Source organism: Lepidothrix coronata, unplaced genomic scaffold (assembly GCF_001604755.1).
Source record: "Lepidothrix coronata isolate B3197 unplaced genomic scaffold, Lepidothrix_coronata-1.0 Scaffold3, whole genome shotgun sequence".
Classification (NCBI taxonomy): domain Eukaryota; kingdom Metazoa; phylum Chordata; class Aves; order Passeriformes; family Pipridae; genus Lepidothrix; species Lepidothrix coronata.
The window spans coordinates 4,944,840-4,959,033 of record NW_016690183.1 but is presented as its reverse complement, the minus strand read 5'-3'; the positions used below and the strand labels follow the sequence as shown (position 1 = coordinate 4,959,033).

Sequence of the window (14,194 nt, the reverse complement as noted above, 5' to 3'; positions counted from 1 at the left end):
TCCGAGTTTCACTCGGCCCCGGCAGATGAACCTCAGGATTAAAGGGTGGGCTCAGTTCAGCGCACGCTGTGTCTCACCTAAAAAAAATCCACTGCGCAGGCTCGAAGGGTCAATGACCTTTCCCAAATCTTCGCTCGCGAAGACTGGCCATTATTATTATTAGAAAACTTGACCCATATAAGCTTGTTAAAGCTGACACCTTGCAGAGGCTCCTGTACATGTTGAAAGTCATTCAGTCACCAGCTCAGAATCTGGCCGTTACTCGTGCACGTGACAATGTGAATTTACTGGAAAGCAACAACTACTTTGAAACAGGAAATAACACAATGCATTGCATACTTCCCATCCTGTATAACCAAGAAGAGTATTATGCAGATACATGCACACACATGTGCACGCATGTCCTAATATGTAATATGTAATATGTATGTATTATAAATATGCATATAAATAAGTATTATCTTCTTAGTTAATGCACAGTGTTTGGATATACAGTGTATGAATTATATTTTTCTCACAGCCTCTTTTATCCACTCCTTTTTTCAGACATTGCCATGGGATCTATGGACGGTAAGCCTGACGTATATATTTCCGTGCCTCTGATTTTGTAACAACCTGAAGTCAAATTTACAATGCTTCTACCAAAAGACAAGATAAAGAATTTATGGAGGATGATACTTTCAAGTATATGAAGCCACTGTTGCTTGGCCTACAAAACCTAAGTGATGTCAGTAATCTAGGCTAATAAAATTCTCAATCATTATAGCTAAGTGTGTTGCTTTTACTATGCCTGAATTACACGTATTAGAGTGTAATAATGGATGTTAATCACGTGTTTTAATTACCTGAAGGTGTAGTTCCTCAGGACTTTAATCCAATGGACAACCATTTTCTCAAAATTCAGGAAGGAAGTGAGAATTTTGTTTGTGGGCATACAGTGAACTGGACTTATTCACAAAAAAAACTGCTCTTGTAGGAAATTGTATGAATCCTTCCTTCTTCCTCCTCGTGCCAAATCAGATACAATGATCTGCAGGAAGGAAACAACTCATTTTTGTGAGCTTTCTTTTGACTTTATGTCATGGAGTTAGCTGGGTTGACTTAACATGGAGCCTGGTACTTTCATTTTTGACCTTTTGTAGCTTCAGCCAGCACAGAAATCTTTGAATGCTTGTCATATATTAAGATTTGCAGCACTGTTTTGTGAACAAATACCATATGTGATGTATATTAAATGTTCGTCTCTTTCTATCGAGTCAGGTTAAATAAAGCCTGAAAAAAATCACATATGTAGACTACCCAGAATTTCAAGGCTCCAAATATCTAGAGCAGCTAAAATATCAAGAAGTGTTGTAAATGTATTACTCTAATCTTACATTAGATAGCTTTAACAATGTCTTCTTTTTGCACAGTTTTATTTATAATATTTTAATATTGTGTAAGTATTCTAGATTGTAATTATTTTTCATCTTTGCTTTAGTTTAAAAAAAGAAGTAGTGGACTTCACAGCTAAATGTTTGAAATTAGGGATACTCATTGCAAAGTTTCTCTTAATAAGTTGAGTGCATAGTAGTTGTTGAACTTCCTGGGAACATTTGTATCTGTTCAAAGTGGCAATGTAGACAGCAGGTTTGTGACTCAATGCCTTGCTCTGTGTGGATGTAAATGCCTCTACAAGATAATGGAGAATCAGAGCTGCATGCTCAAGGTCCTCTCTATTGCCTGAGTGATACAGTGATGCCTGAGTGTAAATACAAGCCCCACTACTACTTGCATTGCTTCCTTCCTTGCCACTGTCTCACAGAGCAACTTCTCTTTTCAATAGAGATGTAATAGGATTCCTGCAATAAAAATGTCAATGGCTCACAGAGGAAAGCAGGATGTGACTTTTTTAATAATGTAATGCAGAGGGTTAAAATTCAAGGGCCTGGGATTAGTCTTCCGTGGAGTGGCAGGAAAGAACCTGTTGCTCCTTCCCCACACTGGTAACTCCTGGTTAGGGAACTGCTAATTAATGAACTGCTGCTGTAACAAAGTACATCATGGTCTTCTTTTCTGTATATGTATATATTTATACGTATATCTTTATATTCATGACTTTTTATGTGTGACTTTATTCTATACAGACAAGCAGTGAATTGGTGCAGCCGGTAAGCAAACCTCCCCCCAAAACTGCAACCACTCTTAATCAGTGTGGTGTAATATATAGTTTTCTGGTTTTGTCTATCAGTGCTGCTCTTTTGCATTATAATCTATTGCCTCCAAATGTTGAAAACCACATAGCTTTTCCTTAAATGGCTTAATTTAGTCACTTCATTCTTTAAATTAAATTTGCTCATGTAAAATATAAATTTTGTGTTTTCTCATCGAGTCCGCCTTTATCTTTTTCATCTTGTGTTTTTTCTTTGCTTTTCTGTCTGCTTAAAGCCTGACTCTTCAAAAAGTCTTTCCCTGTGTAACCTGGTCATGGAGGAAACCCCAAACAGTGGGTCATCAGAAGATATTAACAGATCTCAAACTAATCTAGGTTCACTCAGCTGGGGCCTAGATGTTAGCACACCCAGTGTCAGCCAGGAAATTACTGCAGGCGGTTCTTTGCTTTCCCATGGGGCAGAGCAAACCTCAAGCAAATCCATGGGTACTCTGCCTGCTAGTGTTTGGCCTGCAGTAGGTGAGCAGGAGGATGCTGCACCAGGGTCAGCTTCTGTAAACGGAAACCAGAGGACTTCACTGGAGGACCAGTTGGATGCCAAAAATGTCCTGTGGGAAGATGTGGTGACCAATCAGCCTTTAGAGAACATAACCAGTTTTGAGACACCCATCCTGGGAACTGATAGCTTGTTGGAAGAACCCCTCCCGTGTGATGTGCAAAAGGCAGAGGAAGAGCATGAGGAAGACGAGTGGGCAGGTGTCAAGCCAAGTGAAAAGGTAGAGACCGGAGCTAACTACAAGGAGGTAGAAGGTACAGAGGAACTGGAAGAGAAGGGTTGTGAAACCAAAGGAAACAGGGAGGCAGAACTTCATAAGGGTTTAGCAAAATCAGATCTTGAAATTATAGTCAGCACAGAGGTAGAAAATTTACATGCGCTTGAAGATAATGATGGGAATGCTGGGAGAGCTAGTGGTGCTAACCTAGAAAACCCTAGAGAAGAAGAATTCAAACAGGTCAATGTCACTGAGGAGGCAGATGGAGAAATACCATTGTTGAGCACGGGGCTGGAAAGCGGGGACAAAATAGTAGTGTACAACTGTAAAACTATAGAAAGCACTGGCACTGAACCTGAGAGAATCCTTGGTATCTGGGATCAGGACCATGAAAGAACATCTAAGGATGCCTTAGACCAAACTGACAGTGGTGCTGGAGAGAATACATCCATAGAGTGTATAAACATGAGGACATGTGTTGACCTACAGATAACTGACGACACAGGAAAGTACTCTACAGATACTGTGAGCAATCTGTGTCATGCTGAATTATTCAGTGCAGAAGAGTCTGGTAAAGGAACTGAAGACAATAGCATCATCCACCTCCCAAATGGTAGTCCTGGTACTGAAGGTCAAGCTGATGCTGAACATGCCCAAATGTCTTGGGCACTGCAGCCCAAGACAGCCAATGCTGCTAGCACAGGCTGTGGTAATCCTTGCCTAGATAATGCAGAAGACCAAGTGACAGGTAGGGCAGCAGCAGCAGTCACTGAAGAGCATCCTAGTAGCAGTGGTGTTCCTGAAGCCTTGGAAACAGATCCCTGGCAGGCAAACTGGGATCCAACAGTTACTAATGATTCCTGGGGTTTTTCTAATCTGTCAGATAGCCAAGCCAATGGACTGGATAATTGGCCCTTTTTCCCCAAACAGCAAGACTCAGAGGAAGGTAACATGGAAAATATTTGGTTGGGCATTAGTAATAAATGGTCTACACAAGACTTAGGAGGTACTGATAACAGCTGGGGAGAAATAGGTGCAAGCACAGGCAATAAAATTCAGGAGACACCAGTAAAACAAGGTCATCCTGGGGAGCAGGCAGGCATTAACAATCCAGGACTGAGCAAGGAGATAGCTAGACCCTTGGCTCTGTTTCAAATGGGAAATTCCAGAAATGCTAGCACCGAGAGTTCAACTAGTCCTAAAGACAATGAGACCAACAACTCAGATTTATCTGAAGATGAAATTGCTAACCGGAGATATGGATTGTTGTACCAGGAAATTGAGGCTGATAAAGAAGAGGTACCTACCCCAGTGTGTAGCCTAGTCTAGACAAAGAGTTCCTTAGGCCATGCATAACCTTGTTGTTTAAAAACATTCCATTTGTGTGTTTCCCACTGCCCTTCCTAAGCCTGTGCTATTCTTTTTTTGAAAAATTGCCATGCAACTGTTCATAGTGTGGTACCCTTCAGCCGTGTAATGAAGCAGGCTGACAAAAATGCATTTCAAAATGGTGAATGAAGCTTTGAACTGTGAAGGCACATTGTGTCTTGCAGCTTTTGTGTTTTATCTGTATATCTTTAAAGGCACCTAGTCTTTTTTTATTATTGTTTTGTAAAAATGCTTAAGTTACTCTGCTTTTTCTCTTTATTTTTGTTGTTTTCTTTAAACCTGTGATGCCTGTTGTAAAATAGCACGGTTTACAAATTTCTTGCTGCTATACCCTTTTTTTTTTTTTTTATGTTTGGCCTACATTTTTATTTTGCAAATAAAAATGTTTTGACTCATGTTCTGATCTAGTAAAGAAATGATAATTTGTTCCGATCTTCGCTTCTACTTAGGCATCCACCACAGCATTTAATGGATTTGCACAGGTAAGAAATAAAAAGGTGTTAAGATAATTTTTTTTCTGTGCTATTAGGAGGGGATTAGAACTGGCTATACAATTTCAGGAAGTCTGTTCTACAGACAAGCTGCATAGCAGTGTCATACTGTCTCAAATCCAGACCTTGTCTGTTCTCGGAAATTCTACTTAGATGTTACTAGAATGATTCTAATACTCTTAGGACTCTTGGCCTCACTGAATTTAATAGCAAAAAATCTGACTACCTTTCTGTGATGGATTTTTTTTCCTCCTAAAAGGACTGATTTAGCGTTTTTATTGTGATCTTTTTTGAATTTTTTTCACATTCCTCAAATCCTGTAAAGAACAGTTTCCCCAATTTCACATAGTTTCAGTGATTCCGTAGGTATATATATAATGAGGGGGTTTTTTCCTCCATCTTTACTTTCAGTTAGGATATATTTTACTCTCAAAGTTAAATGTACAGTATTTGTTTGCTGCTGTGCTGATAGTGAGACTGTGTTACCCATCACAGAGATACAGCACATGAAGACACCATGTTTATGCTTTCAAATTTCAGGGCTGTGTCAAGATCCCAAATTTCAGGTGGATAACCTGGGACCTCAGTGTTTTCCAGCATCCTTTTAGAGACTGGCTCATCCACAGCACACGCTGTACACCATATTTTAAAAGCACCCAAGAAGACTCAGCTTATATAAGGACAGAAATGAGTCTTCCAGTGCTTAACAGTCTGCTCCAGGACATTTAGTTTAGTAAAGGATCTGGAAGGAAGGGGAAAACCACAAAGCACAACCTCTAGTAATTAAGGCAAAATGTTGGTCTGGAGGAAATAAATATCTGCTGCCCCCACTGCAGTAGGAAAATAATTTGGCCCAGCAATATTTTGCAAATTAATTGGTTCTGAATGAGCAAGGTGTTGGAAAACACCTCCATATTTCTACTTCCTTAATGCAGGTAAAATTTTGTATCTGTAATTACTCTAGTTATTATTCAAATAAAAGCCCAGGAACATATGAAAGTAGCTTAGAGCTAGTGTAATCTCCAAGCACAGCCATGTGTTGTCTGCAAAAAGTTTCACAACTGGGAATTGCACTGTACCTGAAACAAAGTCCTTGCAAATCACATGTATTTAATGAAGGGTTTTTCACTGCCTCTAGTGAGGTGAAAAACTTCTTGGTTTAGAAGGATTGAATATAATTGAATATAATTGAAAAGAGAATGACTTAAATATTAATAGTACTTAGATAATCTACGTATTAAAAATAATTATTAGTTAGGTTGTATTTGTCATCTTAGTCTGTGTGAGTGTACTTTGATAGACATCTGCAAATATCCTGTCTCAAATACTTTTTGCATTTGTTTTTCATTTCCATATCTAGGATATGTCTGTATTTACAGTGCAATCAAGTGAGAATGTGACAGAGCCTTTGGTAAGTGGTGGCTTTTGGTTTCTTTTTAAATGCCTTGTAAGAAAACGCATTTTTTATTCTTCCTTTGGGCAAAGAGATTTTCTGGGTTTTTCCATCCTTTAAATCACAAAAGCTTATACAACTCTTCTACCTGGAAGAGCTGGTGGGTGATATGATTGTAGTTTGTAAATCCATAGTCACTGAACCAATCTTTTACAAGGATAGCACAGAGCAAAAGAAAAGAAAACCAGAATATTCTAAGATATATTTACTTTAAAAAGATGTAATTAAACCGTTTGTTCATTTATTGCATTTAAGAAATTACTAGAATAAATACTATGGTCCAGTGTAGAGCAAGCAGGTGATACTACATGATGACTGTTTAAATATCTACAATACTGCTGTAGTTTTACCCACTCACCACATATTAATAGTAGGAATGATCTACTTCTAAGGACTGGACAATCTTTTTGAAAGTCATCACACCTGGGCAGTTTCTTAGCTCCTCTTACAATCTTTGGTTAGCCTGAAGTAAGGATGTGAATAGCAGCATTGCTGGGTGAGTGCTATAGTTACTTAATAGCAACAGAGTGATGTTCAATATTATTTAATGTGGCTTTTGTATAATGCCTCTGGTGGTGTTTGTGTTCATGATGGTTACTAAATATGGTGAGAGTATTTTTACTTGTAGATGAAATGTGGTACCTCGTCTGAAGTCTGCTTGTCAACAAATGACTTGAAGTACATCAATGCAATCTGCTTTATAACATTACCTGTGATTTTAAGCCTGAAAGAATCTTCCAACATTAAATCTCAGGAAACTCATTAGTCACCTTACTTGGGATAAATCTACTTTGTGTTTCTTATTTCAGTCCTATTTCTTCTTTGTGAAATTTTCTAGAGCTGTAATTATACACTGCACAGAGGGATTTTTGCACAGCTTGACGCAATATAGCGAATGCTTCTTTATGCTACGCCAAATCCTGAAGGTCTTGCATAGGCAAACTTCTCTGTACCTCATTAAAAATTAGTCTGCTTAAAGTATATGTGAGTAAAGAATTGAGATGTTATGGGTTTTTTCCTGAAAAATATCAGGAGGAGATTTTAGTATTTTAAAGAATTTCATGAAAACTATCCCTTCATGTCTCACAGGAGACATCACATTCTAGCTGGCTGCCTGTTATCAACTGCGAAGCAATTGCTTTTGAGCTCCATATGCTGAGCAATTTGTTCATGGCAAATTAATCTATTGGGGTTATTTTATCTGGTTGAGTCAGTCATCTTTATAAATGGAATATGCTGAGCACTACTTGGAGCTCTCCCTGTGTATGTGCATGTGATGTTTCGCAAGGTGATGTTTCCATTGGACATTGCACTTCTGCTGTGAGCTATTTTGCCACAAAACTGAACTTGTTTCAGGGCTGGTGATATTTGATAGATCCTCTTGCTCAAAAACAAGCTGAGGCCAGAATTTAAAAGGGTGGAAATCCCAATAGTGGGTTGAGATTGAGAGGCGATTGAGAGTTCAAGAGAAAATACATTTTAATAAAAAACCAGGGATGATTTTCAAAGTGCTAGAATTTAGTCAGTTAGTGTTTGCCCTTGTGCATATAAAACCTGCTTGAGTGTCTGCTAATTGCTTCTTACCTTCACTGGAGGAGGGACTGTATTTTCTGAGAGCAGATGGAACTAGGGAGTAGAAGATAATTTTGAAAACTCATATTTGAAAACCAGAGTTGGTACATATGAGTGCCAGTTTCAACTTCTGGCCTTGCTGTCAGTTTCTGGAGCATTTTGGAGCAAACTCTGGGTGCCTTCTCCCCCTTCCATGACCTCTTACTTTAGCTCAGAAAGCTATGCTTTCTTTACTTGTGAGGGAGGGATGTAAAACTGGCACATTTTACATATAGGACATGGAGGAGGAAAATGTCCTTTAGATGCTGTCCTTTGCCAGGGGCAAAGCTCGGTAAGATTGAGCCTGAAGCAGTACTGTGCCAGGCACAGTTCCCTTTCCCCTCCTCCATTCCCACTATCATGTGCTCCTCAACAATTTTTCCACTGTCTGCTTAAAAATCAATAACAAAAGGCCGAGGCTGAAGAAGCGCCACCTGGGGAACTTAAGGTCGAGGAAACCCCTGCTCCTGCTGCTGTTATGGAAAAGGAGGCTGTCCCTGGTGAGCTTGCTGAACCAGCAGAGCAGGCTGTGGTGAGTAATCTCTCCTGATGCCACCTCTCGGCCCTCATCTGAGACACCTTTAATCATGGTGAATGTGCCTGCTGCATTTTAGCCATCCTTTCCATTGTCACCCTCCTTGGCTGGTTTCCCCAGTGCCTGACTGTGTCACAGCATGCCTCTCCAGCACTCATCCTCCTTTCAGCCCTAAAATGTCATTCCTCTTATGTTTCGCATTTTAGACTGAAGTTCAGCTGAGTGATTGTAGTTTCACAGGTGGTTTGATTCCAGATGAACTTCAGAAGGGGAAAGAACTGATGCCATTTTTAAACTACCTTATTAACAGTTTTCTCATTTTGTTTCAAGCTCTAAGCCAATGTATGTCTTGTATGGTCCTTACTAGAGCATGAAAATTCCAGAGAAAAAAGTGATTGTAATATAAATGTCTACAAGACTCATGGTTTTAGAAGCCAGTTGTGAATCAAAGAGGGAACTCCAAACACCAATTTGGAGATTTTTTACATGCCAGCATTCAGGAAATGATGAGAGGAGAAGAAATTACAGGTCTGCATGAAGAACAAAGCAGAGCACACAATATCACTACAAATTAAGAGGTGGTCTGAGGCAGTAGGCATGGGGTTTTACTGCTAACTAGCATCCCTTTTTATACAGGTATCTCAGTGAATATCCTTTTTGTCTGAGGTTCCTCTTCTACATACTGTTGTCAGAAGGTCTTGGTGGTGGATATACCCACAGGCTAAGAAACCCTGGAGGAAAAATGCATCTGTTTTTGGAGTCTGACAGCTTTCATGCTCTCCTCAAGACAATAACATGTTCAAAGGCTCTAATGAGTGCTTGCTGCTGGTAGAATATGCAGATTACTGGATGAAAAAAAGAGGTTGGGTTTTGTGAGTTCTTCTGCTACAGAAGCTGGTGGAAGATGTATAGCTGTGCTTTTTTGACTATTGAACACAGTTTGGTGCTGTAAGTGTTCTCAGAAGAACAAGGTTTAAGCTTGCTCAGCTGCACTTGGCCTTGAGAAAGTCCGTACGTGTCTTCAACTGCGAAGCAGGGATGATGATACCCAATCCACTGTAAAATTAGGTGGTTTTCAGTAAGCCCTTGATACATTGCCGCATGGAAAGCAATATTAAGCTAATGTAGATGCAAATTAGCTGAAGAAAGTGGAAGTAGCTATAGATGCACATACAGATGTGGCAGCAGAGAGCATGGATAGATATCCACTTATCAGATATGAAGCTACTGTAGCATTTCTCGGAGCATCTCTGAAGCTCATTTTTATTAATGGCAATGGCTTCAACACCACGAGGCTGATGGTGACATTTATTGATGACTCCAGGTTGGGTAGTGTTGTTGACTTAGGAGGATAGCATTAAGCCCACTAGCTCTACCTGCTAAGGACAGGCTGGTTGTCTGCTGGCAGTGTTAGACCTGCGCAAAAGCCACAGGTGATATTATGGAAAATGTCTTCAGCAGAAGGAATTAGGTACTAGCATTGGTTGCAAGGCTGTGGAGTGAAGAAGTAGTTTCTTGAAGACTTTCTTAAAGATGAATTGATGAGTTTACCTGAGTGGTTTCAACTATCTGTATCACAGGATTAAAAAATGGTATCCAGCACAAATGATACAAAGAGAAAGGTAAAACTTCAGCTGTAGTACCTGCCTAATTCATTCTTCCCTTGGTCCTATCTTTCTAATGGAGGAAAAATAATTTATTGTATGAGGAAAGGTGGGCAGTGCTACGTGGGCTGTTCTGCAGGACTTTGGGGAAAAGGGCAGATAATACCTGTCTCTGTCCAACCCTACCCTTTCTCTGTGGACTCCTAGCAACAATGCACGTATGGAGGGAAGCAGTCCCAGTGTGTTCCCTAAAACTATGTTTAGGGTTTAATTCTGATTACATTTGCATGAACTTTGAGTATTTGTTTCATATTTTTAATTCACTTTTGCTTGATTCCATGGTACACACTGGAGCAAATTACTTCAGGATCATCCCCTTCTAGTAACATAACTTAGTGGTCTATGGAGACCAGGCTCTCCCCTCCTGTGCGTTTCCTTTTTACTTGATATAAATCACAATAATAACTTGTTAACTCCATAGTAAGGCAAAGAATGAAATTTTCTATGTGAAGCACATTGTTTTTGTCAAACTGTTGTGCAGAGTACCCCATGTGAATTTGATAGTTTGGAATAAAGACAGAGGGAGGGAAGGTGGAGAGGGAAGGGATAGGAAATCAGTCACTGATGATTTCTTCTCTTCCTGTGAGTGAATGTCAGAGAATAATGTGGAAGAACAGATATTAATGAAGGTGAAAAGATGGTTTTATTTTGATTATCTCTAAGGATTTAAGGAGGAAAAAAAATGTAAAAGAAGTTCCCCATTTTTCTAAGAGGAAACCAGCTCCTTTTTGTCTTACAGTAAAGACAAAGCAATGCTCTGAAGCCTGTTGCACATCTTAAGCACTAATTAAACAGACTGTGACTGCAGCACCGTGCATTTGCTCATTGGTTGACATGACCTTTTCAGGTGATCCATTTTGCTGCTGAGGAGTTCTGGGTCCATGATCTGTCATCAGCTTCTCTGGCTGAGTCGCAGGACTGCAGAGCTGTTGTGAGAGAGGCAGAGAGAAACACAGTGCAAGAGACAGGCAATTTAAGAGCAACCCAGAAGAAATAACATAGGCATTAAATAGAAGTTAAAGAATTTAGATTAGGTTTGTTCTTGGTTTTTTGTTGCTTATTAAAAGTGAAGTTGTCCTTTCTAATTTGGGAAAATAAGCTAGAAGTGCTGATTTTAAAAATGCCTAAAATTGAGTCATTCTGCACTTGGCTCTGAAAGGTTGTTATTTCAGGAAGGGCTTTCCAGGACTTGCAAAGAAGAGTTTTGAAGATTAGGATTAATGACAAATATATCAAAGCTAAGGAAAAGTACACTGAGTTGCAAAAGATTAAAACATAATTTCTTAATGTTCTGTGTTTGTTTGCTTTATGAATGACAATTTACTTTAAAAGGGAAGTTGTAAAATACTGATAGATGCTACCTCATGGGGAATCATTTATCAAGTTTAGTTACTTCCAGTTTGGAGTAACAGCCGCTACTCAGTTTCACTTTTCTATGGTAAGTTTCCTGTCACATTCTGTTAATCCAGGAAATTTATGACATATATTCTTCATTGTAGGAACTTCACAGTAAATCTTCTGGTAGGATGTTCATTTAAGTTATGGAGAAAATGGTCCAGGGGATAGAGTACCACTTGCCTCTCAGGGTATTTTGAATTCAGTTACGTGCTGTTTCATAGTCTGCCTGATCAAGATTGCCAAAATGCCATTAGAAGAGCTTGTCAGAACTGCTGCCTGTGATCTCATTGTATATTTTTGTCTTGATTCTTCAGGTCTCAAATGCCATAGAACAAATAAAGTTTTTATTAGTATCTGTCAGCACTTGATCTTTCTTGGGGAGGGGATAAAATGTTTGGTAATTAAAGGCACAGGATGACCATGTGTGCCGACAGAAAAAAGTTGACCATGGTAAAACGTTCGTGCATGGAATTCTACACGCAGAAACAGTTGTTTCCTTTTTCCCACAGCATCCCCAAAGGCAGCTGTAACATCCGAAGGATAGTCTAAAGGATATAATGCATTAACCACTGATTTATTGCTTTTTCAAACAATACTACCCCTCTCAACACATCAGTTTTTCACATTCAAGCGAAGATGACGTGAGGACATCATAATAAAGTGAAAGCTTATGAAATGTTATTTCCCTTTCTTCTTCAACTACACGTGAGACATAGTGCTTGCAGTTCAGAGCACTGTTTAGAGATCAACTTTTCTACTTCCATTAGTTTGGAAAGGGCCTCTCAGTACTTTGGGTCTGATGCCTGCCTGGACTCTGAAGTTCTCCCATTAAAGCAATCAGACACACAGCTAAATACTGTCAAAGCTCTGTATAAGCATACCTTCTGATAAGCTCTTCGCAGACACCGAGCAAGTACAGCAGAGGCCAGGAAACAGCCTGCAACTTCAAGAGTATCTAATTACGGTTGAATCCCACTGTAGGTACAATTCACAGTGCCCAAACAGTGGAGCATGTATTGTTTCAGTGCAGTACAATGGTTAGATACAGAAGAGCAGTCAACTGCGTCCAGATTCTAGGGGTGAAACTAAGTGCAGGTGCACAATTGCAGCATAAGACTATTAAAAATATATAGTTCTTGTATACAGGAGAGAACTGATGTAGCAGTTCTCTGTTGAAGTCAGCAGAAGATTTTTCTCTCTGGAACCAAGGTGTTAGTTTACTAACATGTTATTTAGTCATCCATTTTAGTAGGCTTTCATGCTCTAAAAATTATACAGTTTATGCTACCATGCCTCTCTTCTCAAACTTCACTATCCACAGAATCCCAACTTCCAGCTAATCAGAAAAGCAAAATGCTACTAATCTGACTAGTGACATTAACTTCGGGAAAGCCCAAGCTTTGGGAAGGAAGAGAAACTCTCCTTACTTTCACCTTTCCAACCAAAACTGTGCTTTCAGTTAGCCTGGAAACCACTTCTCATTTAAAAATATGTATATGTATATATTAGATTCTTCTGCAAAGATACCCAAAGCTGGGCTGATGGGATTCTTACTAGAGAATATTGCCAGGGAATTTTTAAGAAAGTGTCAAAATTCCTGACTTTAAAGTGTAAGATTATGATAATTTCTGAAGGTAAATTGTAAATACAGCTGATGGCAGAAATTCAGCACTTTTTAATGGTACAAGTAGGGAAAGCATCTGTCTACTGACTTGCAGTTGGATATAAAGCCTTTACAGGCAACACTACATTTCTACTGTACAAAAGAAAAAAGTTTCTCTGGATGACTGTGTGCATGCATACATCACTATAGAGTATGAAATATTTATATTGCTTTTGTTGATATTTCTTTTGTTCTATTTAAGACCCTCTACAGTCTCCTCAAACTTACTATAAAATTGAAGACCCCATGGCAGAGGCTTGGCATCTTCAAAACAATTAGAATTAATAATTTTAAAAGAAAGTTATATAACAGTGCAATTTTAATGGTGATAAGGCTGTAAGAGGTTTCTATGGCAACACCACTGTCAGCAGCTGCCTTCCCCTGGCATCTGGGCATGTTTGGGGCTTATGAGGTGACCGCAAGTAATACTAGAAGATTAGAGTAGAAAAAAAATGAGTGATATGAAGTTTGCATAGAACTCAGCATTCTTTTATTAAAAAAGAGACATGCAACCATTTCAGCTGAAACTTCAAGAAATTTTGGAGTGACAGTTGTAGGTGTGTGAAGGCAGGTGACTGGAGCCTGAGTACTTGAGGTCTCCTAATTTCTGATTGCTAAAGCAGGTGGTCCAGTCTACCATGCCCCCCACATATGTTTGCATAACTTCTTTTCACCCTTACAGCTCTTTAGAAAAATCTGACCTAGCTATGCTTGCAAAGCAGCCTCAAAATTTATTAGCAAAGTGGGTTTCCATAACATATCTTTGACTTGTTTTTGCTTAGCAGTGCATCTTTAGAAATAGCCTGTGTCTGCAGAGAGTCAGACCTGAACAGCAAAAAAACCACTTCCAGCTGTTCCAAACAAAGCCTTAATTTTAGTGATTTTGTCTGTTGACCTTCTATAGAAAAGGACCTAGTGCTGGATGGCATCTGTGCAGTAACAAGTACTGTTTGTTACCATTCGGTGCATTCAATCTTTTGAACACCTAAATGGGTGTCGGTTTTGGAAAACCACTAGGTGTCTAATTTTTTTAATGTCAGGCACCAGCTGAATAAGGACTTAAAG

The 14,194-nt window shown here is 39.3% G+C and overlaps 1 protein-coding gene across 2 annotated transcripts in view; it reads left to right on the top strand.

The window, feature by feature from the left end:
* LOC108501442 (amphiphysin) overlaps positions 1-14,194 on the top strand; it is a 118,742-nt gene that overhangs the window by 92,235 nt on the left and 12,313 nt on the right. Inside the window, exons 13-17 of one of the 2 annotated variants that reach the window (XM_017823323.1) lie at positions 547-570; positions 2,127-2,150; positions 4,764-4,796; positions 6,166-6,216; positions 8,282-8,401. In XM_017823323.1, coding sequence (XP_017678812.1) covers positions 547-570; positions 2,127-2,150; positions 4,764-4,796; positions 6,166-6,216; positions 8,282-8,401 — 252 coding nt within the window. The remainder of the gene's footprint in view (positions 1-546; positions 571-2,126; positions 2,151-4,763; positions 4,797-6,165; positions 6,217-8,281; positions 8,402-14,194) is intronic. The other variant, XM_017823333.1, reaches the window with a different exon arrangement.